Below are 26789 nucleotides of genomic sequence, written 5' to 3'. Positions count from 1 at the left end.
CCAGTATAGCTCTGCCCGCACCTACTACTCCTGGCTCTCTATGTTGTCAGGGGTTGTTCTTCCCTTTGTCTATTTTTCACTGTCTTTGGACTTAAGGAATTAAAAAAGTATTTCCTGTGTTCTTCAAAATATTTTGGGAATTCCTTATAATAACTTAAGACTGGGGATAAGAAATTTGTCTCATGTTTTTCATTGTTTTTGAAAAAGGCAAGTGGTACAGTAAATTTATTTGTAAGTCAATCAGTAGTAGCCATATTAAGTGTCTGTAAGAGATATTAGCCTATGAGTAAGGACTTACTGCTGTTTAAAATTTCTCATTAACTTTCCAATCTTTCATTTGTCAACTCTTAATCTTCTCAATGTATCTTCTGTTGTGAAATATAGGGCAACTGAGGTGGAAGGAATGTATATTTAAAGTCAGATTACTTCATCTTAAATATTGGCAAAGGATTTTAACCTTTTGTTTTCAAACACTCTGCTCCTGGCTGTACAGGTGTTTCCCATTGTAATAACAGCGGTGATGCTGCTGCTGCTGCTGCTGCCACCGCCACTGAAATAGGATCATTCCTTTTTTCTTTCATTGGAATTTAACATCTTTAATTTTAGCCTCATTCAGTCTTTCCCTTTTTTCTATCTTTGTAAATCTATTTTGACTTTTTTTCTTAGATTAGTTAAGTCAACATGGCAAGGGCTGAAACACAGTGGTTCACCACTGATTTGGATAATCAAGGACATCACTGTGCAGTATTTTTTAAAAAGGAGTGTGACATCTACTAGTGAAGAATATTAAGCACCAGGCATGCCACTTGATCTGAGATACACTATCCTCTGCTATGGGCAAGAGGAATTTTTTTCCAGCATGCAGTCGTTCGAATGCTCTGTAAGATTCCAGATTGCTATTTGTGGAGTTGATTCCTGCTTCTTTCTAGTAACATATTTGCATGCTTAATAAATTAGACCCTCTTGGAGCATCATACAGAACAAATGAGAAGATCTGACATAGGGATCATTTTTTATATCCATATAATGCCAGTACATTGCTTGGCATATTATAAGTGCTCTGTAAATGTCGTGGATTCTTGAACTCCAAGTGACTTCACTGAAGCCCAATTGAAAAAATTTTTATGTGTGGTGAGAAAGTAAGTATATTAATAAGCTTTCATGGGTTAGAGTATCCTGCTAATTGGAAGATAATCTCTTTTTAAATTTATTTTATTCTTTTCATACACATGTATAGGGTAATAATGTCTGTCTCATCTTACCGCCCTTTCCATCCCCACCGCCCCCACCCCCACTCCACTTCTGTTTGCACAATCCAGAGCTCCTTTGTTATTCCCTACCCAACCCCTGGTATGTGTCAGCATCCACTTATCAGAGAAAACATTCAGACTTTTGTTTTTTGGTATTAGTTTATTTTACTTAGCATGATATTCTCTAGTTCCATCCATTTACCTGCGTATGCCATAATTTCATCCTTCTTTAAGGCTGAGTAATATCCCATTGTATGTATGTACCACATTTTCTTTTTCCATTCATCTGTTGAAGGTCATCTAGGTTGATTCCATAGTTTAGCTGTGAATTGAGCTGCTATAAATAGCGATGTGGCTGCGTCACTGTAGTATACTGATTTTTAGTCCTTTGGGTATAAGCCAAGGAGTGGGATAAGTGGGTCAAATGGTGGTTCCATTGCAAGTTTTCTGAGGAATCTCTATACTGATTTCCATAGTGATTGCACCAATTTGCAGTCCCACTAGCAGTGTTTAAGTGTACCTTTTCCCCACACCCTCACCAATATTTATTGTTGCTTGTATTCTTGATAATTACCATTCTGACTGGAGTGAGATGAAATCTTAGAGTAGTTTTGATTTGCATTTCTCTAATTGCAAGAGATGTTGAACATTTTTTCATATGTTTGATGATTGATTGTATTTCTTCTTTTGTGAAGTGTCTGTTCAGTTCCTTAGCCCATTTATTGATTGGGTTAATTTTTTGATGTTAAGTTTTTTGAGTTCTTTATATCTCCTGGAGAATAGTGCTCTATCTGAGGTGTGTGTGGTAAAGGTATTTTTCCATGCTGTAGGATCTCTCTTCATGTTATTGATTGTTTCCTTTGCTGAGAAGAAGCTTTTTGTTTGAATCTATCCCATTTATTGATTCTTAATTTTACTTCTTGAGCTTTAGGAGTCTTGTTAAAGGAGTCAGTTCCTAAGCCAACATGATGAAGATTTGGGTCCTACTTTTTCATCTATTAGGTACAGGGTCTCTGTTCTAGTGCTTAAGTCTTTGATCCAGTTTGAGTTGATTTTTGTGTGGGGCGAGAGATAGTAGAAGATAATCTTATGTATATAAACTTATTTTACCATGGGCAGTGTTGTGGTAGCAATAGAAATACTGAAGTAGTGACATTGAAAAGAGGGTATTTTTACTCTCCTTGCAAGTATGGAGATTATGGAAAAGGGAGGTTGGTTGTCTGACTTAGGCTTTAAACTCCTTTTATTCTGTTTTATATCTCAGAAAGTATTGATAGACCATATAGGCTTGGTTTCTGGCATTGTGACATCAGTGTTCTTCTTTTATAACTAGTGCAATTGTTTTTCCTTGGAAATTCCTCTTTGTATTTTTATATTGTGTCTCCTAAGAGTTGACTGAAGTTCCAACCGCTGAGGAGGAAGTGGAAGAAACAGAGTCTTGGGCAAAGCCTCTCATTCACCTTTGGCAGACAAAGTCCCCTAACTTTGTAGCTGAACAAGAATATAATGCAGCTGTGGCAAAAATGGAGCCACACTGTGCCATCTGCACTCTGCTCATGCCATACTACAAGGTAATTGGGGGTGGTGTGACTGTCAACCTGTCCTTTCATTGTTCCACTTTCTGTATGCCTGTGTACCCATGAGGTCACCTGTGCGTCAGTGGAGGTAAGTATGCATCAAAAATAAGATAGTAATACTTCTTAACTATTGATCTTCATAGAATGACAATGATTTATACGTGCAGCCTGGGAACCCTTTTTAATGATATTACTATATCTTTTTTGAGTATCTTGTTTATCTCAGGGAAAGAGCAATATCAATGTTTCTATTGTTTTTATCAGGGAACACCAAACTTAAAACTGAAAAATAGAACCATGCAGAGAGAGAACTTAGTCCTGGTCACTGTTCTATGTTTGAAAATGTTACTCTCAATGTATTTGTTTGCTCTGGCCCCAAATTTTAAACGTCTCTCTTCACCTCAGACTTAATACAAACTAAATTGTCTAGTTCACACACTTCAGGCAGCTGTGCTTGATGTTGCTTTTATCATTTTCCATGCATATTATACTGAGAGCCTCTCAGCTCATGCAATTCACAGTCTTTAGTACTAACAGAAGAAATGCTGTTACGAATCCAGTATGGGTGGAATTACTTGGTCTATTTTAAGGTATAATTTGAAATATATTGATATGAACACTGTGTTTTGGGTTATGTTTTCACTAATAGAATCAAAGGTGTTTAATTCAAAAGCACATCTCTTAGAGTCCCATGTGAGAATATACTTGTGCAGATATTTCAGAACAAGAAAATGTGTGGTATTTCACAGTTTAAGACCTATATAAATAGAATAGTTTACTTAAACTATGTCTTTGAATATGGCACTGGTGAGTGATAAACATCTTTTTTTTCTTTTACTCATTAAATTACTGTATTTTATCTTTCATTGATACTTAAATTTTGACATCCCAGTCTACCTAAATAATTCCCAGTAATCAAAAAAATTTAGTTAAAATGATAAAATTTGGGAAATTTATTTATATGAGATCTTTGGAGATAATAAAGCAATTCATTAGTTATAATTTCAAATAAATACTTAATATTTTTATATATTTTGATGAGAGATGACAATTGTGTTTGCCACATTATCCTTCCTTGGTTGGTCATATATACCAATAATATATCTTGCTCTTGTGGTAAGGCAAATGCCTTAGAAGCTTCTCTCAGTTCTGTTGCTCAGTTTAAAATTGGGTGTTTGAAAATAATATTTAAATGGCTAACCAGGTAATATTTTCATTAAATCAACCTATGTGTTTACCTATTAGAAATAAAGAGATAAAAAAATTCATAAGAAGAATCAATGCTTTGCATGAACTCTTTCTGGAACTACACAGTTTTAGTAGCTTATCAATTTCATTTATGAGCAGATTTCAAAATATTCTCTTGTTCTTACAGATTAATTTCTTTTTTTGGAAGGTGGGTCAGGTAGGGTACCGGGGATTAAATTCAGAGGCACTCAATCCACTGAGCCACATCCCCAGCCCTATTTTGTATTTTATTTAGAGACAGGTCTCACTAAGTTGCTTAGCGCCTTGTTTTTGCTCATGTTGTCTTTGAACTCTCTATTCTCCTGTCTCAGCTTCCCAAGATGCTGGGATTACAGGCACAGATAAATTTCTTGATGGGAGTCTGAGAAGAACCATTTCTACAAAGGTAATAGTTGGGTTAAGGAGAACAACAGAAATAACAAAACTTGAAAGCCAGTGGTAGAACAGGTATTAGTGGATTGGGATGATAAGACTGAATTATGAACTCTTTTCCATCTTTTTCACTTAACTTGGGAATATTGTGTTTTTCAGCCAGATAGCAGCAATGAAGAAAATGATTCTAGATGGGAGACAAAATTAGATGAGGTGATTACATCAGGAGGAAAGACTAAACCCCTCATTCCAGAGATGTGTTTTATTTATAGTGAAGAAAATATAGAATATTCTCCACCCAATGCCTTCCTTGAAGAGGATGGAACAAGCCTTCTGATTTCCTGTGCTAAATGCTGCGTACGAGTTCATGCAAGTAAATACATTTATAATCCATCCAGTCACTCACTTGTCCATACTTCACATAGTTCTTATTGCTCACCTATTTGGAACCTGTTGCATTGAACTATTGGCATTTTTGATGCTTGGATCATTTTTTCCTCACATTTCTTGTAGTGAAAGTATGAGTGAATATGAGTGTGTATAATCACCATTTTCCCCCCAGTCCTCCTTATGCAGTACCAGCGGTGAGTAGGACTGCTTTTGTTCTTGTTGTTTATTTGGTGTTCAGGTGAGTTATTATCACGAAGCATCTTTCACGTGCTTGAGTTTTGCTTACCTTAAAATAAACTTAATGTGAACATATTATGTTGATTACTGAGTATTTTTCATTGTGACTTTTTAAGGAGAAATCAGTCTTCCTTTTGTGATTCTTAGAGTTATTATTTTATTGAGTTCAAATTTTATTCTTTACAAGCATTAGGAAATCTCTACTGCCTTCCAGGGGAGAACAGTCATTACCATAGTTTTTTTCTCCCAAATGAGATGATTAGACTGTCTCAATTTTTTTTTTTTTTTTTTTGACTTTTTAAACATTTTATTTTAGACTCATAAGAAGTTGCAGAAATAAGCAGGTTTGGTAGCACACCCATGTAATTTGTCTTTTTTTTTTTTTTTTTTTTATAGAAATGAGGAAGTGGTAAACATATTTAAAAAAACACTGGTCTGCCATGTAAATCCTATAGATTATGTAAAAGGAATTCATTATATACAACTCTTTTAAAAATTTTATTATTTCAGATTTTACTCAATCTCATTCTATTAACAATTTACATATGGTTTGTCTCTCTCAATGTATTTTAAGTGGTTCATAATGAAGTTATCTTCATTCATATTTACCCCAAGGCAATAATAGTTTTAGCTTAGAGTTGAAATTACCTCCTTATGAATTTATTAATTAATTAGATACCATATACTTCCTGAAGAGATTTGAATGTCATCTGCTTGAAATAAAATAATAGACATCTTCTTATATTGATACTAGTTAATAACTCACTTCATGCGTGCACACAAACAGAGTTTCACCATATGTTAGTATGTATGATTGAGAGACAAAGCACCAGGACACAAAACATAGGAATTTAACCTTGATTTGTGAGTGTACCAGTTATACAATTCATGTTATTTCATAAATGTGTACTTGAACTTAGTGTTTTATGGACTCAGTTAACTGGGATAGGTGTTACTTTGGGTAGTTATATTTCTGTTATTTGCTGTTCCCATCTGAAATGTTACTGAAATTTAATGCTAAAACTACCCATTTAAAAATTTCAAACCCCTCTTATTTCAGTAACTTAGGTGGGTTTTTTGGGGGGAGGGGTGAGGGTTCTGGGGTTTGAACTCACAGGTACTTTTCTACTGAGCTCTGTCCTCAGTTCTTTTCATTTTTTATTTTGAGGTGGAGTCTCACTAAGTTGTTGAGGCTGGCATTGAACTTGCAATCCTCCTGCCTCAGCACCCCTGATTGTTGGGATTACAGGCATGTGCCACTTTTTTCGGCAACATGTTTCTTGGTGCCATATATAATTGTTATATATATGTACCTTTAATCACCTTCGTAGTTATTTTGGGACAGGCATTGACCCATTAGACAAGTTGAATTGAGGACATCACTTCATCACTAATTACATTGTGCAACTTTTGCTCTGTCACTGAAATGAAAGATAATTAGGTGTAATTTTTGAAGTATAATTTTAAATTACATGAATTTTAAAAATAGTACGTCAGAATTTGTTGTGTGTTTATGTTAATATTTTGAGAAACTTTGCTTAATGGATTGCATGTTCTTGGAAATGTTTATGCATGTGTGAAAGACCAGACTTGACAGCTTAGAAATACTATTTTCTGTTGAAGAATTATCTCTGTGATAATATTATGAGCATTAGTTAACATTTAAGACTCACACTCCCAAGTTTTCTAGGGTTGATGTCTTATTAATTATGAAGCAGGAGAACCAAAAGTATCTTTCAGACAGGGTTGGTTTATATTTTGTTTTAAGCCATGCAAGTAAGCAGATGACCTGGTTTTATTTATTTCAGTATTGAGATACATGATGTTGTAAAGATGCATGAGACCTAATGAATGGATCCATGCTATTATTTCCTAGGCTGTTATGGTGTTCCTTCTCATGAGATCTGTGCTGGATGGCTGTGTGCACGGTGCAAAAGAAATGCATGGACAGCTGTAAGTAGCTTATTTTAGTACTGCTTTACTTCTCTAATTATCCCATCAATTGTGGATACATTCAGTTGTAGCAGAAAGATAAGATTGCATAAATGCTTTTGTGTGTAATTCTACACCTTAATGTTTTTCTGGTCTTCCTTCTCCAAATCGTCCCATTGTACATACATTAGGTAAATTTCTTTGTAGTACTCTTCTGCTTCACAAATTGTAGGAATGACCTGTTTATAAAATCTACGTTTACATTTTCAAGGCCTCAGAAATTTAAAATTTTATTTCATTTTCCTGTACAGATGCAATCATTTGAGAATAATTATCCTAAGTAATAGTCAAGGTGGAGATACATAGTGATGCCTGAAGAAACCATGCTCATTTCCAACCTTCTGGTAGCCCAAGGTCTTTGTCCCACTTACTCATCCTTACTTTCATCCTTAACAAATTTTAGAAATCTGCTCTATTCCAGGCATTGCTATGAACTTTAGATAGAATGTTTAACAACAAATGATCCTCCATTTTGGACACATTTCCTCTTGTCTTAATAGTTTTCCCTAAAATCCTTGTTGAAACTGAGGTCTAATGTTTAATCTCCATTCCACTGATGGTATTATATCATACATTTTGCCATTTAAGTATGTTCTATCTTAATTTTTCTTCAAAAGTTGTTTTGTTTTTCAAGAGGAATAAGAACATTTTCAAACGTTGATGACCTGCCAGATCACATTATCTCCCTCCCTGATTATCTCAGGGCAGGAAATGAGCTTGATGTTTTCAATAGCATTTGCTTTATTCTTTAGTGATCACTACATGATAAACCATTAAATTTTCTTGCTACCAAAGTTAAAAACCTGAAGGACAATATGAGGAACATGCCTTGAATGATGAAAATTTATGCCATGATTGCTTATAGTTAGGTCTCAGTGTAGAAGGAGACATATGGTGACTGCAAATTGAATGCATCTGAGGGCTATATCTTTCTGAATTTTTGTTGACATTCACTTTGGGTAGTGAGGGAAAGAGGAGAAATATAAGTACACTCTTTTAAGTTCAAATAATATGATTTACTTAATGTCAGAGGCCATATATCCCTTTTAAGAAACTTCTACATTAGTAGGTCCAGAAAACAGTTTGGTGTTTCCTTTCACGTGATCAATTAGGATAACAAAATTTAAGTGAATATAGAGCATCTTCAAACTGCCAGGGATTCTTACTTATAGGCAGGAGTGGATAAATATATTGAGTTCTTTTCAATACATCCAGTTCTTTTTACTGTGCGGGTCCTGTTTCATTGTATGAGCAGAATTAAAATCTTGTAGAGTCAGTTTGGTGATGTTCTCTCATTCATCTTGACAAATCAGAAATAAATATAGGAAGTAGAGGCCTTCTCATCAGTTCACCAAGGCATTAAGAGTTCTCTGTTCCATCCACAGTTATTGCCCTGCTCCTCTGCTCAAACTCTGAGCAGTCCTGTTGTCAAAGGTACCATTGTCCTTTACATGGCAGAGGCAGAGTCAGGCCTAGACCATCCATCCTGATTTTAAAGCTGATTCTGATCAATTTAGCTGTTTTCATGTGGCATGTTCTAAAAGGAAAGTGTTCTGTTTAATCACTCTTTGGAATTGATTTAAAGCATCTTTCTATTAATCTTAGCCCCTTGTCTCAAAAAAATACAATGTTATTAGTATTTTTAGTGTTGAAGTCATGTAATTTTTTTCAATGGGCAAGAGAACTGGTAACTCAAGAATAAAACTTTACAGAGATTTTTCAGATTCACTTAATTTCTAATTTTTAATTGGAAATGATCCAAATCCTCAATGGATGGCAGTTTTTTTTTTTCAAGTTATCCATTTTAAGTGAGCTTTGTCTATGAAGTTCTATTTTCAATTCTCCTAAGAAATAATTGAATTGCAATTTAAATATTCCAGAGAAGTAACTGACAATATTGATATTCTGATTTTAACACCTTGATTTAGTGTGGCAATGAGTTTTGCAATATTAATTTTTACTAAACACTTAAGTATGATTTCTTTGAATTTTGTGACTGGAATGATTGCATTTAAAAAGTATCCTTAGAATTGAGTTCTTCAGTAAGCAGTCTCAGGTTGTCAGTTTTAGATTCCAGAGGAGCTCTAAAACTCCTTTTAAATGGAGGTTCTGAAGAAGCTTATGGGAATCTAACAGTGCATCTGTGGTCAGAGGATATATATTTTTTTTAAATTTATTTTTATTGTAAATAAATGGGATATATGTTGTTTCTGTTTGTACATGGTGTAACAGCATACCATTTGCGTAATCATACATTTACGTAGGGTAATGATGTTTGATTCATTCTGTTATTTTTTCCTCCCTCCCACCCCTCTTTTCTCTCTATACAGTCCCTCCTTCCTCCAGTCTTGCCCCTCTCCCACCCCCCATTATGTGTCATCATCCGCTTATCAGTGAGATCATTTGTCCTTTGGTTTTCTGAGATTGGCTTATCTCACTTAGCATGATATTCTCCCATTTCATCCATTTGCCTGCAAATGCCATAATTTTATTATTCTTTATAGCTGAGTAATATTCCATCGTGTGTATATATATATATATATATATATATATACACACCACAGTTTCTTTATCCATTCATCAATTGAAGGACATCTAGGTTGGTTCCACAGTCTGGCTATGAACCAGACTGACTATGAACATTGATGTGACTGTATCTTTGTAGTATGCTGATTTTAAGTCCTTTGGGTATAGGCTGAGGAGAGGGATAGCTGGATCAAATGGTGGGTCCATTCCAAGTTTTCTAAGGAATTTCCACACTGCTTTCCAGAGTGGCTGCATTAATTTGCAGCCCCACCAGCAATGTGTGAGTGTACCTTTTTCCCCACATCCTCACCAACACCTATTGTTGCTTGTATTCTTGATAATCACCATTCTAATTGGGGTGAGATGGAATCTTAGGGTAGTTTTGATTTGCATTTCTCTTATTACTAAAGATGGTGAACATTTTTTCATGTTTGTTGATTGCTTGTAGATCTTCTTCTGTGAAACATCTGTTCATTTCCTTAGCCCATTTGTTGATTGGGTTATTTGTATTCTTCGTGTAGAGTTTTTTGAGTTCAGAGGATATTTTGTTTCTACCATGTGCTTCACTATCTCATTCCTATTTATTTTTTTAACCTACCTTTTGAAAGTAAGAGTAACTTATCAGTAATGCAAAGTGTTCCTATATGATATTTAGCATTGGACATGTGATTATACAACAAATGTAATTATTCTAGCTATTTCCTTTTATTGGAAGTGGCTTTTAAACACCTTTTGTTCATTTTCATGAGGCATATGTGAGTATTATATGTGGTGATTCTATTTTTTGAAGATAACATCTTAAAAAGTGAGACTATATTATAATTATACTATATCATAGAGTTAAAAAGCAATAGTATTTTGGAAGCAAGGCATCTTAGGTATTATATCACTACTCTCAGACAATAAATAAATAAGATCAGATGGTCGAGTATAGTAACTTTTCAACTTCAGTCTGGGGAAGATAATAAAATAGGGAAGATAATAAAATAGGTTTCTAAGGCTGGAATTAGTCTTTATAGACTAGCTGTCTTTTTATTTACCAATTCTACAGAGTAGGTATCACTCTGGACTCAATTACTCTGTTAGGTTTAGGTCACTGGAGGATTGACCTCTGTCTCATTTTCTCTGTAATACTTCTAGTACTTGGTTTTGTAATGTCAGATCATTGTGAGGTAATGAGCATAAGGAAGGATTGATGATAGTGTTCTGAGTCAGATTTTCATTTTTGATCTTTAGTGTCCTCATCATTTCCAGAGATTATGTTGAGACCTCATTCTGATAATTCTTTTTTTTTTTTTTTTTTAACAATTTCTTTATTTTATCCATTTATGTCAATTAAGAAACAGGAAGCTGGACTACAGCTTCACCTGCATGTGCTTACGAAGAGATTAGTTACGATTTTTGTGTTATACCCTAACTTGGATTCTGAGATTTGGATTCTAGCTTCTATACCCACAATCACATGAGATGAATGAAAGAACCCCACAGCCCCACAAATAACTGTCTATCCTCAGATTCAGGTTGTGTAGTTCATAGTTCTAGATTGATATCATTGCCTTCAGACCCAATTTCTTCTTACATTAATGTTGCTCACATTGATAGACACAACAATCTAAAGAAACTATGTTTGAGTTTATGCTCTATAACTCAGCTATTTGGAGTCCTTTTTTTTTTGTCTATTTATTTAATTCCTTTTGGAACAGTATTTCCTCCTTCATTATAATTTTATTTTCAAGAGCATTTCAAACATTGCCATTTCCTTTTTGTGTGTTTTGGTGTGGTAGTAGGTAGTGAATTTACTGGTGCTTTACAATTGAGCTATTACCTCAACTTTTTTTGTTGTTGTTTTTTTGTTTTGTTTTTAGATAGAATCTTGCCAATTTCATCAGTCTGGCCTTAAACTTGTGTTCCTCCTGCCTCAGCCTCCTGAATCACTCCAAGTACTATTTCTAGGTGTGTGAAGTCAATACTCTGAGTTTAGTGTCTGTTTCTTGTTATTTAGATTCTTCATGAACATTTTATGTTGATCTACGTTTCTATACTTTGTGCCTATCTGCACAAATTTCCACTCTAAGCTTCTCCTTTTTGAAAATGTAAACGTAATATTCTTACCATAAAAAAGAGAATTTGTATTCTTTCTTTTTCATTATTTTCTTTTCTTTCTCTCCTGCCCCCTTTCTCTTTTTTTCTTATCCATATTAAAACTTTTTCTGAATGTAAGTATATCTGTGAAATGCCCAGAAACGACTTTAGGACTGACCACACTTGTATTCATAAAGGAAGCTACTAACATCTGGAGTAGGCTGACAACCTAAAAAATTACTTTTATTACATAAGCTAATAATCTAAGTCCTTAATGCTCCATAGAGTATTAAAGATAGTTGCTAATAAGTAGTAAGATTTTCCATGTGGTCTTCTGAAGAACTTAGAATATGAAATTATTAAGAATAAGTAAATAAATATAAGTGGATTAAAGAAATTAAAAAGAAATTTGGATAAGATTCTATTTTAAAATGAAAGGACAGTGTAGCAACACTAGCAGTTGTTTTTCTCCAGGAAATTTGTCTGTTTCCTTAGGAACTTTTCAGGAAATAGGAGCTGTGGGTTTTGTTTGAGAGTCACAAATGGGAGTGAAAGCTGCATGTGAAGGCTGGTAACTTAACAGTGTAGAAAGTCACATCGCACTCAGATTCATGAATTTGACCAATTATGAGTTGCCCAGGCTTCTCTCAATGGCAGCATTAGGCCTATGCTGTCACTTCCATTGTCAGTTTGAAAAATTCTGAATAAAGTATCACTTATGCTGTATCTTACCAGGAGCTTTTTTATTATCTTCAATAATTATTGGGAAGTTGGGAGGGTAACTTCAGTAGTTCATATACCTATATTCTAATCAGAATCTAAATTTAAGAGCAATGTAATGAGAAGATTCAAAAGAGATGTGTATTTAAGTTTTGTTTCTGGTCCTAAAATTCCTTGATTCTGGTTTCTTTGTAGTTCCATTTTGCTTTAATTAATTTTCCTTAAGAATTTTGGACCTTCAAAAAAACCTAAATTCATTTTACCTAGTTAGAGTCAATGAGCAAAAAGTAAAGGAATACCATTTAATACTAGTAATTATTGGCCAGATGACAGTTCACACAGAATTAGACATTTTCATCATTATACATAATTCATCAGTGAAAATACTCTGTATGATAGTTTAGTTTTGGGTACATTTCATTCTAAATTTGTGCAGACCTATATATTGTACACACCTAGAGCTATCTTAATGTAAACTGTTGATTTTTGAGTGATATGAATAGATTCAATTGTAACAAATTGCATCACTCTAATGGAGGAGTTTTTATGGGGAGGATGTGCATGTATGGGCACTGGGCTTATGGGAAATCTCTGCTTTTTTCTTAGTTTTTCTGTTAACCTAAAATTGCGGTAAAAAATAAAGTCTAATAAAAACTATTCTAAGACTTTATTATAATTCTATGTAGCTGCCTTTTGGGAATGCATGGCAGTGCACATTATGCTCTAAATTTCTTTTTATTTCAATATATCTTTTGCACTTAATTCAGGAGAATTTGATGTTTTTTGATAGTAGTATAGTATAAAAAAGCAGCTATCCATTATATTTTTGATGACTATTGCCATGCTAGGAAAAGTAGACTTTGTAATGAAAAATATTTAAAAACCCACTTTATAGGTTAGGATTCTCATTCTCTATAATGAAATGCATAAACTAGGTAATTGTACACATTTATTATCTACAGAAAAGCATTTATTGTACTCTGCAGAATGGTGCAGTGGTATATGTATAACAAATGTAACATTGTTTCTTTTCCCAGAATGACTTTAAGAAATCAAAACCCCGAAATAGAATGTGTTTTCAATTCAGCTTTATTTACTATGTCTATATTTTACTTTGTTTTTGAAAATATAGTAATAATTAAATCTGAGCAAACTGTACCTTGATGATCATTTATAATTAGCTTTTATTTGCCTCTTATAAAGAGTAGAACATGTCAGTCATGCGTTGTGGCAAATACCCATAATCCTCGCTACTTAGAAGACTTGGGTAGGAAGATTGAAAGTTCAAGGCCAGCCTGGGCAATATAGGGAGCCACCTGTATTTAAATATCAATAATAAATAACCCACCCTAAAAAAGGAGTGGAATTTGCAATGCAGTAAAAAGTGAACATTTTGCTGCTTTGGCATATATATTTTATTGTTTGATTGTAAATAAGTGTTATGTATAGGTGGAGTAATAGTTGCCATTTCATGTCCTCCAGTGTTGCACATGGCCATTTTATTTGGCTCCTGAATAAAAAGTGAAATCTTTTCTCTGCCTCTGTTATAGTCTCAGAGTTAATTTCTTAAACTACTTGGGGGTAATCGTCTATATAAAGGATTTTGTCTTTTTAAAAACTATCAAAGTTCTTGGTTTTTGGAGTGGGCCTTAGTTTGAATCCCAATCTGATGTCTCAGGTAGAAAGATCTGTCTGGGAAAGGTGGTCACTCTTGACATCTTTGAGTACTAACAAGCCTCAGCTCTTGTAATTCCATAGATACCTCTTCATAGTAACTGTCAAGTGGAGAAAGCTGGGCTTTTGACAGAGTCTTTGACTTTCACCACAGATTTGAGGGTGAGTCCCATTGATTGAGCCTATTTCTCAAAGATGGAGGTACTTTTGATAAGAAGCAACCCAGGTCCCACTCGTTGAGTCTGAAGGTAGTGCTTTCTCTCATATTTGTCTAAAGCAGAAGTTTTTTCTTAGGGTGAGGATAATGAGAGTTGATGAAAATTTTATGGTTGAGGATTATGTTACCTGTATTCCATAACAAAACCTTTATTCCTCATTTTCAAACTCATAATTGATGTTAGAGATTTTACAGATTAAAAAAAAAATTAGTGATTTTGGCCCTTGGAATCTTTTCTTTTTTTCGGGGGAGGGGTGCAGGGTACCAGGAATTGAACAGGGGCACTTGACCACTGAGCCATTTAGAGACAGGGTTTCATTGAGTTGCTTAGCACCTCTCTTTTGCTGAGGTTAACTGTGAACTCTTGATCCTCTTACCTCAGCCTCCAGAGCTGCTGGGATTACAGGTGTGTGCCACCACGCTCCGTGACACTTGGAATCTTTTGTTTTAGTAAAAGGAGTTTCATCAGTTAACTTCAAAACTATAAATTCAGGATAACTAATGATTTAGATAAAAGCTGATGTTGTATGGATATAATTTTCTTAGTTTCCACAGAATTTAGTGCTGATAAATACAAAAGAGTTCTACATCTGTCTCCGAAATTTCCTATTACAGATAATGAGTCAGAGGTTTAAGAGGGTTTAATCCTTTGCCCAGGATTGCCCACTCTGTGGTAAGAGAATCAGGATTCGTGGGGGTGGTTACCTAGTCCTAGAGATTCCCAGTCTTAGACTCATTCTGCCCAGCTACTTGCTTTTGGAGTGGGAAGAAGGCTGAACAACTGGCCTAAATCAGAACTGTTTTTGGTTGGTTTTGTTCATATTGAAATGAGAGCCACCACTAACTTGCAGTGTGATGGGTTATCTACCTAATGTAGAATAATTGGTGTTAACAGGTGGTTGCACAGAACCTTTTATGTTTATTCTAATATCTGGCCTGAGGACCTTTTCCAGAACTGGATAATCTCCTGAATCCAATTTCCAAACTGACAACAGCATTGACATTTTTCTTTTGTGAAGAGCTCTGAAGTGACTTTGTAGATCAGAACCATTGATTTTTAGATCAGATTGGCTTATGGCCTTGAGAGGTCATGGTGGCATTGCTGCTCCCTGTGATATGTTTTATGCTGTATTTCTTTTCCTTCCATGGGATACTGTCAGGACCAGGTGATGAGAGGCTGTCAGCCTGCCGGGCTGACTTTGATCTCCATACAAAGTAAAACTAGGGGGAAAGAAAGGCCCTGTTTGTGTCAAAGGCAGGGCATTCACCAGTGGGCAGTGGCTGTTTGTAGCCAAGTGCTTGCTTTTGCTGTCTTGCTTCTCCCTATGGAGGGGTCTCTCAAATACCAACCAGGACCCAACCATCTGAAGCAGTGCATTTGGTTTCAGATTGCTTCTTGCCTCCTGAGGAAGCAAATTATTCCAAACAGCTGCAGATTTAAACCTTGGCTTACAAAGGACAGAGTGGTAATAATTATTTTACTTTAACCAAACACAATAGCACATTTGAGGGTATCAATTATCCTGACAGCTTAACTATGATGTGGGAGTCTTTCTATTAGGGAACTGCTTACAGGCCAAAAAGTCACAAATCATTTTTCTCTGTTCTTTCCTCTTTCTTTTGCTCAACAAACACCCCCATCCCCTTTTGTAATAGAAAGAGAAGTGTACATAGCTTACTGTAAGTGGAACTGTATTCATAAATAGCTTCTTGATTGAGAACAAATGCTTCATTAATCTTAGTGCTTCAACCAGAGAGAGCACAAGTAAAGTCAGGAAGAATAATGAGTGACATTATGGGAAGCCTAACACACCAGGTTGTGCCTGCCCCAAGGTCACAGGGTGCAAGGCGCTTCTCCTTTGCAATGAGGAAAGTGATCCCCAGGAAGAGTGGAGGGGACAGAAACTGCAGTGCAGGCTTTTCTCATGAAAATTAATCCAGTGGCAGGATGAAGAAATCATGTACTTTGCTGTTTACTGTCGATGGTCATGCTGGGAAGAAGGAATAAATCAGCTGAGTTTTTATTTGAAAGCAAAATGTTACATGATTTTAATGACGTTAGATGTATATTCAACTTGAAGCACTTTGCACAGATTCCTGGAAATACTGTCATTAAATGTAGTAGGATCCATGTAGTTTTACGTCTGATCAATTTAAATTATGTAGGTGCTATTCTTGCTATGTGTCATGTGAATGGCTTGCTTCAGAGCTACCAGGCAGGTGCTCTGCAAACCTCAAATTAATATTCATACAGATGTAATCATTGCCATTAGAATGATGAAAAATCTAGGTTAAAAAAAGAGTTTTGAAATAAATGAAGAGTGTGGTTTTCTATTCACTTTTTATTCGTTCTCACAAGTGATGGTAATTCAAATGGTTAAAATGTAAGTTTATTTGGTCAGTGTTGTAAATCTAAGGAAAAACTATGATTTTTGTAATTTAGAAAATAATGCAGATTACATTTACATACATATTATAAAGTTTTAGGAATATAGGAATTCTTTATTTAATAAAGTTTCCTTTCTGAGAATATTTAGGGATGGTTATGAGTTAAGTTTGTCACTATCAGTTTTTCATGTAAATATTAAGAGATAAGATTTTTAAAACTACTAAGTAGTTCAGCTCAACTCTATTTCTTTTCAGTAGAAAGAGCATTTTGAAAGGGTCATTAGTTTTCACTCTTCACTGTCCATCTTTCCACTAATTATATTTTATTCATTTAATTTTTTTTAATACAGATTTTTTGTATTGGTAGGGATTAAACCTAAGATCTGGTGCTTGCTAGGCAAGCGTTCTCCTACTGAACTGCTTCTTCCAGCTGTATATGTTGCATTTTATATTAAATTTCCACATAGGAGAGAAAACATGTACACATGTTGCATTTTAAATATCAGCTCTCAGTTTCAGGCGTCTCACTCTGAGAAACCATCTCTGTCCTTCTTGCCCACACTCTCTTTTTCTTGGACTCAGGCAAAATCATTTAATCTCACTGTGGCAGTGTGATTCAGTGATGCTTCTGAATTTTTCTAGTCTTTCTGTTCCTTCAGGTTTCTCTTTCTTTAGGTACTATATTAATTCCTTTGTGTATACTCTCCACTCCCTTGCTGCTTTCTCACTTTGTTATTCTCCTTCAGCATCAATCACTCAGGTTATTTATTTGTCTGCTGTGTACTTGCAGTCCTGTAGCTGACACCCATTATGCAGATTGTACTGCTTTTATCACCTGTTGAGCTCGTTTTATATTTTACCAAACAACAGGAAATCATCAGAATAGATCTTCTGCAGATTTCTACCTGCATCATCTAAAATTTCTATGTTCCTGTCTCAAGCCATTCTCTCCCTTATCCATAGAATCACTATTCAAATAATTCATCCCTCTCTCCCCCCCATCACCAGTATCCTTCTCTCTAAACTGAATTTGATGGTGCGTGTCTGTAATCCCAGACACTCAGGAGGCTGAGGCAGGAAGATCTCGAGTTTGAGGCCAGTTTTGGCAGTGAGGCCCTAAGCAGTGTAGCAAGACCTTGTCTCAAAATAAGAATAAAAATGGGCAGGTGGTGTAGCTCAGTCATAAAGCACACTTGGGCTCAATACCCCCAGTACCCCTCCCCCATAGAATAATTCTTTTCTCTAGATTATTCTCATTATTATGCACACCAGCAGCCCTCCATCCTCAAATGAAAAGACCTCTCTTGGCCTTTCTTCAATGCCAGCTACCACCCTAATTCTTTGCACACTTGTACAGTAAAACTCGTAAAAACTTGTCTTTACTCTCTTAATTCCCCACTTCTCTCTTACTCTATTCTAGTTATGGGGCACGCCCCACATTTCCTTAGTGTGTTTCACCAGCAGGATCAGTTGATCATTACCTCCTGTTTGAACTGCTGTCCCCACCTGGTTTCTAGCATTATATCAACACCTACTTTTCCTCCTACTTTACCTGCTGCTGCTCTTCATGCTTCTTAGCTGAGTTCTTTTCATCTTCCCAACTGTAAGCAAAATTAACCCAAATGGTTTTGGCACCATAATGAAAGTATAAATAACCAGGATTGGAGCAGACCTCAGAAATTCAGTAAAGCTTTTATTCAGGAGTGGAGTCAGGCATTGGATGGTTCTCTTTCTGGGTACAAAATAGCCTTGATTACAGGGGAGGTATGGGTTTATACAGGTTACATTGGGAGATGACTTAACCGTTGAAGACTTGAACAGAACATATCAGTTTGGGCATTTAGGAAACAGGTTGTGAGAATTTGAAATTCGTTTTTATTGGGCAAGGATGGAGGGGTCGGAGTTCAGCATTCAGGGCTTATCTGTTTTCCTCCAGGGTCTATTGTACTATCACTGGGAAAGGATTTATTTGGGGAAGGATCAATGTTTTGGCTTCTTCCCAGAGAATGTCATTTTAGGCTTGCTGGATATCTCCTTCCCAGGGATTGTCCTGTCACTGGGAAAGGATGTATTGGGAAAGGATCAATGTTATTAATGTTTGAATGTCTTTCTCCCTCCCTCCCTCTTCCCAGGCCACTGTATTAAGGGTTATCATTTCTATATCCTTCACCAACCAGGCTGTGTTGCAGTTTCCCAGGTTTCAAACCTTGAGCTTCTCGAAGTCTGTGCAAATGCACATCATGTTCTCATCCTACCTCATAGCTTTAATGGTTTTGAATTGCATCTATTCATTGATGACTTGAATGTTTACAGTGCAGTTCAACCTCTCCAAACTGCAGACCCAAATAGACAACTTTCTATGCAGCTCTTCTACTTGCAAACCCAGTAATTACCTCCAACTCATCCTTCTTTTTTTCATACTTTACATGTCTTGAGTAAATCCTTTGTTCTTCACATTCAAAATGAACCTAGAGTCCTGACTAGTTCTTATCACCTCTGATTATATTACTCTGGCATAATCCACTCATAACCTCTTTTCTGATTATGGCAGTATCTTTCTATTTTCTACCACTACTCAGGTACCTCTTATAGACTGCTACGTCACTGCAGTGATCCATTTAAAATGTAAATCAGATTATGTCCTTGCTCAAATTTAATAGTGGCTTCCCATCTTGGTTGATGTGACTTATGAAGGTTTTCCATGTGTGAAGGTTTATTTGAAGCTTAATTAGATATTCTTCTTAACTCTATGACTACCTTTCATAGGAGAATAGACCAGGGGTCTACCTACTTCCCCTTTCCCTAATGAACTCTGTAGTATATTCACATAACATTTGACCTCTTGACATCTACATAATCTGCTCATTTAGTCTGTCTGCATGCCACCCCGTCCCCATAAGGTCCCTGAAGGCAGGACCATTGTCATTCACTATTGTAGTTCTAGAGACATCATGGTGATGAATAGTTAAATGAATGAATGTTTTTACTTATAATACAAATAGATGTGGATATCAGTGTTGGAGAACTCGCTTGCTAGTATAAAATTTACTGTAGGTTGTGGAATTTCCATTCAAGAAATACTGCAGAAAAACTGTCATTCAGTTTCCTAATCAGATAAAATTCATGTCATCCCTGTCTCTGTGTGAGATCCTGTCCTTTCTCCAGCCCTGATAAATGAGCCACATATGCACAAATGGTTCTTCCACATTTTGTTGATCAGCACTAGGTTTGCTTTAATGTGATTAATTACTCTTTGTTTTCCCAGCTCAGGCAGCCCTATTTTATAGTTTTGCATTTCTGTTATGAACATGTCAGATAAACATGAGTGAGTGAGAGAGAGAGAGAGAGAGAGAGAGAGAATATGAATATGAATGTGTGTGTGTGTGTGTGTGTTGGCTGGTACTTCAATCTCATAATTTTTCTACAGCTCTGAAAATTGCCTTTAGTGGCACTTATGGATATGTCAGCTAAAATGAGAGCTTCTTACAAGGCAGCGTGAGAATGTTTGTATTGGCATTTCTTTAACTGATGTTTTATAGAAGAGGCATTGGAACAAGATTTCCATCTAGTACTAATAATGAACTACTGCAATAGCCATATCACAACAATGTCCTTCCCACCACCATTGTTGTTAATGTTGTGTCAGCATTTCTATTATAAACGCTCTTTTTCATGGTTTAATAACTCAGCCATAAAGAAGTCCTTTCATGTTGTAAATTGGTATACTAGTGACTAGTTCATCTCAGTGGTAAATTTTTTATGAAATCAAATTTCAAAAATATTTGGCATTGTTAAAAGGGAATTTTGTCAATGGTGTTAGGTAAGGGAAAGGGACCCATGCAGGAAAAGTACAGTATTCATAATATGATACGATTTTATATTTTTTCATTCAACTTAACTGCCCTTAGGGGAAAAAAATGTAACAGAATGCCTGTTTTTTAAAGAGTGTTGTTCTTGGGAGACAGAAATGACAGCTTGTAATCACGTTGTAACAGGCATTTTAGTATATATTTTTTGTTTTGTTTTAGGGAATATTGGTTAACTAGCAATATCTAAATCTTTATAATAGTGAGTCATTTTATTCAGGCTGTTATTGTTCCTAGAAAAGGCATGCTCATTATACATATGATAAAACAAGACTGGTAACAAGCACAGACTGTTTAATGCTATTTACTTATTTTTGTTCTGCAAGACTGAAGAGTTTTGGTATCTCCATAGGTTAGATTGGAAAGAATTTTCAGTTTGCTGAAATTTCACATTTTAAAATTTAAAAAATTTAAAAAAAAATCCGGTAAACATCCACCATTTAATTTTAAATTGCATATATTCACATTTAAAAGATTATATTCTTTGTTCATCTGTGTGTTTTATTTGAAATTACTTAATTCTGTTAGCAAAGTTTTCTCATTCCCATCATTCTCAAATTGTCAAACCTCAGTTTTTATAGAAAATTACTTATAGTGCTTATTGGCTTTTCAAATGTTTTCTTTTTTCAGAGGAGCTAGGGATTCAAACCCTGCTCCTTTTTTCAAATGCTTTCTATGCATAACCTTCTGTTATGGCTTGCCGTTTTGGTATGACACAAATGGTCAAGTGTTTTCTCTTAATACTACTTTTTGTAAGTCTTAATACCTCTGTGTGTGGATTTGTCATATTTTTTTCATTAGTATTTTAAATTACATACTTTAATTTATTCTCATTATTACATTTCAGACATTACAAATAAAATTTAAACTAATGATAATTGTAGTTCTCCCCATAGCTAATTATTTTCTCCTTTGATTCACAATAGCAGAAATGACCAATAGTAGGTGTATGGTTCTCCTTTTCCATTAAGGTAAATGTTTAAGGCAGATTGTAAGAAGGTCAATTGCTGCATCGTAATTTATGTGCTCTTTAAAATTTTGATTGATAATGTCAAATTGTTCTACAAAGCCATCATAACAACCCACATACCTCAGAACTATTATGTTCTGATTTTAAAAATTGAAAGTTAGATCTCATTATTTCTCTTTTTATTTCCTTTATTCTTGAGGTTGGGTTACTTCTTATATGCTCACTGACAATGAAGATCCTTTGAATCCTTTATTTTTCAAAAATGTGTGGTTTTTATTTTTTTGCTTTCTTTTTTTTTATTGTAAACAAATGGGATACATGTTGTTTCTCTGTTTGTACATGGAGTAAAGGCGTACCATTTGTGTAATCCTAAATTTACATAGGGTAATGTTGTTTGATTCATTGTTATTTTTTCCCTTCCCCCCACCCCTCCCACCCCTCTTTTCCCTCTATACAGTCCTTCCTCCATTCTTGCCCCCGTCCCTAACCCTAACTTTAACCCTAACATTAACCCCTCCCACCCCCCATTATGTGTCATCATCCACTTAACAGCGAGATCATTCTTCCTTTGGTTTTTTGAGATTGGCTTATCTCACTGAGCATGATGGTCTCCAATTTCATCCATTTGCCTGCAAATGCCATAATTTTATCCTTCTTTATACTTTATAGGATATATAGGTATATATATATACCACAGTTTCTTTATCCATTCATCAACTGAAGGGCATCTAGGTTGGTTCCACAGTCTGGCTATTGTGAATTGAGCAGCTATGAACATTGATGTGACTGTATCTCTGTAGTATGCTGATTTTAAATTCTTTGGGTATAGGCCAAGGAGTGGGATAGCTGGGTCAAATGGTGGGTCCATTCCAAGTTTTCTGAGGAATCTCCACACTGCTTTCCAGAGTGGCTGCACTAATTTGCAGCCCCACCAGCAATGTATGAGGGTACCTTTCTCCCCACATCCTCGCCAGCCAACACCTGTTGTTGCTTGTATTCTTGATAATCACCATTCTAATTGGGGTGAGATGGAATCTTAGGGTGGTTTTGATTTGCATTTCTCTTATTACTAGAGATGTTGAACATTTTTCCATATGTTTGTTGATTGCTTATAGATCTTCTGTGAAATGTCTGTTCATTTCCTTAGCTTATTTGTCTATTGGGTTATTTACATTCTTGGTGTAGAGTTTTTTGTGTTCTTTATAGATTCTGGAGATTAGTGCTCTATCTGAAGTATGATTGGCAAAGATTTTCTCCCTCTCTGTAGGCTCTTTCTTAGCATTTCTGATAGTTTCCTTTGCTGAGAGAAAGCTTTTTAGTTTGAATCTATCCCAGTTATTGATTCCTGCTTTTATTTCTTGTGCTATCAGAGTCCTGTTGAGGAAGTCTGATCCTAAGCCGACATGTTGAAGCTCTGGACCTACTTTTTCTTCTGTAATCTGCAGGGTCTCTGGTCTGATTCCAAGGTCCTTAATCCATTTCGAGTTTAGTTTTGTGCACGGTGAGAGATGTGGGTTTAGTTTCATTCTGTTGTATATGGATTTCCAATTCTCCCAGCACCATTTGTTGAAGAGGCTATCTTTTCTCCATTGCATACTTTTGGCCCTTTTGTCTAGTATGAGAAAATTGTATTTATTTGGGTTTGTGTCCGTGTCCTCTATTCTGTACCATTAATCTACCTTTCTATTTTGGCACCAATACCATGCTGTTTTTGTTACTATTGCTTTGTAGTAGAGTTGAAGATCTGGTATTGTGATACACCTTGCTTCACTCTTTCTGCTAAGGATTGCTTTAGCTATTCTGGGTTTCTTATTCTTCCAGATGAATTTCATAATTGCTTGCTCTATTTCTGTAAGGTATGTCATTGGAATTTTAATTGGAATTGCATTAAGTCTGTATAGCACTTTTGGTAGTATGGCCATTTTGACAATATTAATTCTTCTTGTCCAAGAACATGGGAGATTTTTCCATCTTCTAAGGTTGTCTTTAATTTCTTTCTTTAGTGTTCTGTAGTTCTCATTGTAGAGGTCTTTCACCTCTTTTGTGAGATTGATTCCCAAGTGTTTTATTTTTTTCAAGGCTATTGTGAATGGGGTAGTTTTCCTAACTTCTCTTTCTGAAGATTCATCACTTATGTATAAAAATGCATTGGATTTATGACCATTGATCTTGTAACCTGCTACCTTACTGAATTCACTTATGAGTTCTAAAAGTTTTCTGGTGGAATTTCCAGGTTCCTCTAAGTATATAATCATATCATCAGCAAACAGGGATAGTTTGAGTTCTTCTTTTCCTATTTGTATCCCTTTAATTTCTTTGGTCTGTCTAATTGCTCTGGCTAGAGTTTCAAGGACGATATTGAAAAGAAGTGGTGAAAGAGGGCATCCCTGCCTTGTTCCAGTTTTAAGGGGGAATGCTTTCAGTTTTTCACCATTTAGAATGATATTAGCCATGGGCTTAGCATAGATGGCCTTTACAATGTTAAGGAATGTTCCCACTATCCCAATTTTTTCTAGTGTTTTGAGCATGAAGGGGTGCTGTATTTTATCAAATACTTTTTCTGCATCTATTGAAATAATCATGTGATTCTTGACTTTAAGTCTATTGATATGGTGAATGACATTTATTGATTTCCTGATGTTGAACCAACCTTGCATCCCTGGGATGAAACCCACTTGATCATGGTGCACTATCTTTTTAATATGTTTTTGTATGCGATTTGCTAAAATTTTGTTGAGAATTTTTGCGTCGATGTTCATTAAGGATATTGGTCTGAAATTTTCTTTCCTCGATGTGTCTCTGTCTGGTTTAGGTATCAGGGTAATATTGGCTTCATAGAATGAGTTTGGGAGGGTTCCCTCCTCTTCTATTTTATGGAATACTTTGAGAAGTATTGGAATGAGCTCTTCTTTAAAGGTTTTGTAGAAGTCAGCTGAGAACCCATCTGGTTCTGGACTTTTCTTTGTTGGTAGGATTTTGATGACTTCTTCTATTTCATTACTTGAAATTGGTCTATTTAAATTGTGTATGTCCTCCTCGTTCAGTTTAGGCTATTCATATGTCTCTAGAAACCTGTTGATGTCTTTGAAATTTTCTATTTTGTTGGAGTATAGATTTTCAAAATAGCTTCTAATTATGTTTTGTATTTCAGTTGTGTCTGTTGTGATATTTCCTTGTTCATTCCAAATTTTAGTGATTTGGGTTTTCTCTCGTCTTCTCTTTGTTAGTGTAGCCTAAGGTTTATCAATTTCGTTTATTTTTTCAAAGAACCAACTATTTTGTCAATTTTTTGTATTGTTTCTTTTGTTTCAATTTTTTTGATTTCAGCTCTGAGTTTATTTCCTGTCTTCTACTACTTTTGGTGTTGGTCTGTTCTTCTTTTTCTATGGCTTTGAGCTGTAGTGTTAGGTCGTTTTATTTGTTGAGTTTTACTTCCTTTATTGAATGCGCTCCATGAAATAAATTTTCCTCTAAGTACTGCTTTCATAGTATCCCAGAGATTTTGATATGATGTTTCTTTGTTCTCGTTTACCTCTAAGAATTTTTAAATTTCCTTCCTAATATCTCCTGTTATCCCTTCATCATATAATAGCATATTGTTTAATCTCCAGGTGTTGGAGTAGTTTCTGTTTTTTACTCTTTCATTTATTTCTAACTTCAATCCATTATGATCTGATAGAATACAAGGTAGTGTCTCTATCTTCTTGTATTTGCTAACATTAGCTTTGTGGCATAATATATGGTCTATTTTAGAGAAGGATCCATGTGCTGCTGAGAAGAAAGTGTATTCGCTCTTGGTTGGATGGTATATTCTATAAATGTCTGTTAAGTCTAAATTATTGATTGTGTTTTTGAGATCTGTGGCTTCTTTGTTCAATTTTTGTTTGGAAGATCTGTCCATTGGTGAGAGGTGTGTTAAAATCACCTAGTATTATTGTGTTGTGGTCTGTTTGGTTTCTGAAATTGAGAAGGATTTGTTTGATGTACGTGGATGAGCCACTGTTTGGGGCATAGATGTTTACGATTGTTATGTCTTGCTGATTTATGCTTCCCTGAAGCAGTATGAAATGTCCTTCTTTATCCCTTCTGACTAACTTTGGCTTGAAGTCCACATTATCTGAAATGAGGATAGATACTCCAGCTTTTTTGCTGAGTCCATGTGCATGGTATGTTTTTCCCCATCCTTTCACCTTTAGTCTATGGGTATCTCTTTCTATGAGGTGAGTCTATTGCAGGCAACATATTATTGGATCTTTCTTTTTAATCCAATCTGCCAGTCTATGTCTTTTGATTGATGAGTTCAGGCCATTAATATTCAGGGTTATTATTGAGATATGATTTTTATTCCCAGTCATTTGGTTCATTTTTAAAATTTTATTTATTTATTTATTTTGACATGACTTGGTTCCTCCTTTATTTAACAATTCCTTTAGGATAATTACTCCCTTTGCTGATTTGCTTTTTTTTTTTTTTTTTTTTTTTTTTTTCATCTCTTCCTCATGGAATATTTTGCTGAGAATGTTCTGTAATGCTGGCTTTCTTTTTGTAAATTCTTTTAGCTTTTGTTTATCATGGAATGATTTTATTTCATCATCAAATTTGAAGGTAAGTTTTACTGGGTATAAGATTCTTGGTTGGCATCCTTTTTCTTTCAGGGCTTGAAAAATGTTGTTCCAGTTCCTTCTAGCTTTTAGGGTCTGGATTGAAAAATCTGCTGATATCCGTATTGGTTTCCCCCTGAATGTAATTTGGTTCTTTTCTCTCACAGCCTTTAAAATTCTGTCTTTATTTTGTATGTTAGGTATGTTCATTATAATGTGCCTTGGTGTGGGTCTGTTGTAATTTTGTGTATTTGGAGTTCTATAAACCTCTTGAACTTGATTTTCCATTTCATTCTTCAGATTTGGGAAATTTCTGATATTATTTCAGAGAATAGATTGTTCTTTCCTTCAGTTTGTTTCTCTGAGCCTTCATCAATCCCAATAATTCTTAAATTTGGCCTTTTCATGATATCCCATAGTTCTTGGAGATTCTGTTCATGATTTCTGGCTGTCTTCTCTGTTTGGTCAACTTTGTTTTCAAGATTAAATATTTTTTCTTCAATATCTGAGGTTCTGTCTTCCAGGTGTTCTATCCTATTGCTTGTGCTTTCTATGGAGTTCTTAATTTAGTTTATTGTTTCCTTCATTTCAAGGATTTCTGTTTGTTTTTTTTTCAATATCTCTAACTCTTTATTGAAATGATCTTTTGCTTCCTGTGTTTGTTCTTTTATCAGCCGAT

At 35.2% G+C, this 26789-nt stretch overlaps 1 protein-coding gene across 6 annotated transcripts in view; it reads left to right on the top strand.

Annotated features, from left to right (window-relative positions):
- Positions 1-26789, top strand: part of Kdm4c (lysine demethylase 4C) — a 360726-nt gene that overhangs the window by 213888 nt on the left and 120049 nt on the right. For all 6 annotated transcript variants that reach the window (XM_047524586.1, XM_047524585.1, XM_047524589.1 and 3 more), the window contains 3 exons: positions 2640-2821; positions 4607-4820; positions 6951-7027. In XM_047524586.1, the coding sequence (XP_047380542.1) occupies positions 2640-2821; positions 4607-4820; positions 6951-7027 (473 nt within the window). The remainder of the gene's footprint in view (positions 1-2639; positions 2822-4606; positions 4821-6950; positions 7028-26789) is intronic.

This window comes from Sciurus carolinensis, chromosome 14, assembly GCF_902686445.1.
Source record: "Sciurus carolinensis chromosome 14, mSciCar1.2, whole genome shotgun sequence".
NCBI classification, from domain to species: Eukaryota; Metazoa; Chordata; class Mammalia; order Rodentia; family Sciuridae; genus Sciurus; species Sciurus carolinensis.
This window is presented reverse-complemented; position numbering and strand designations above follow the sequence as displayed.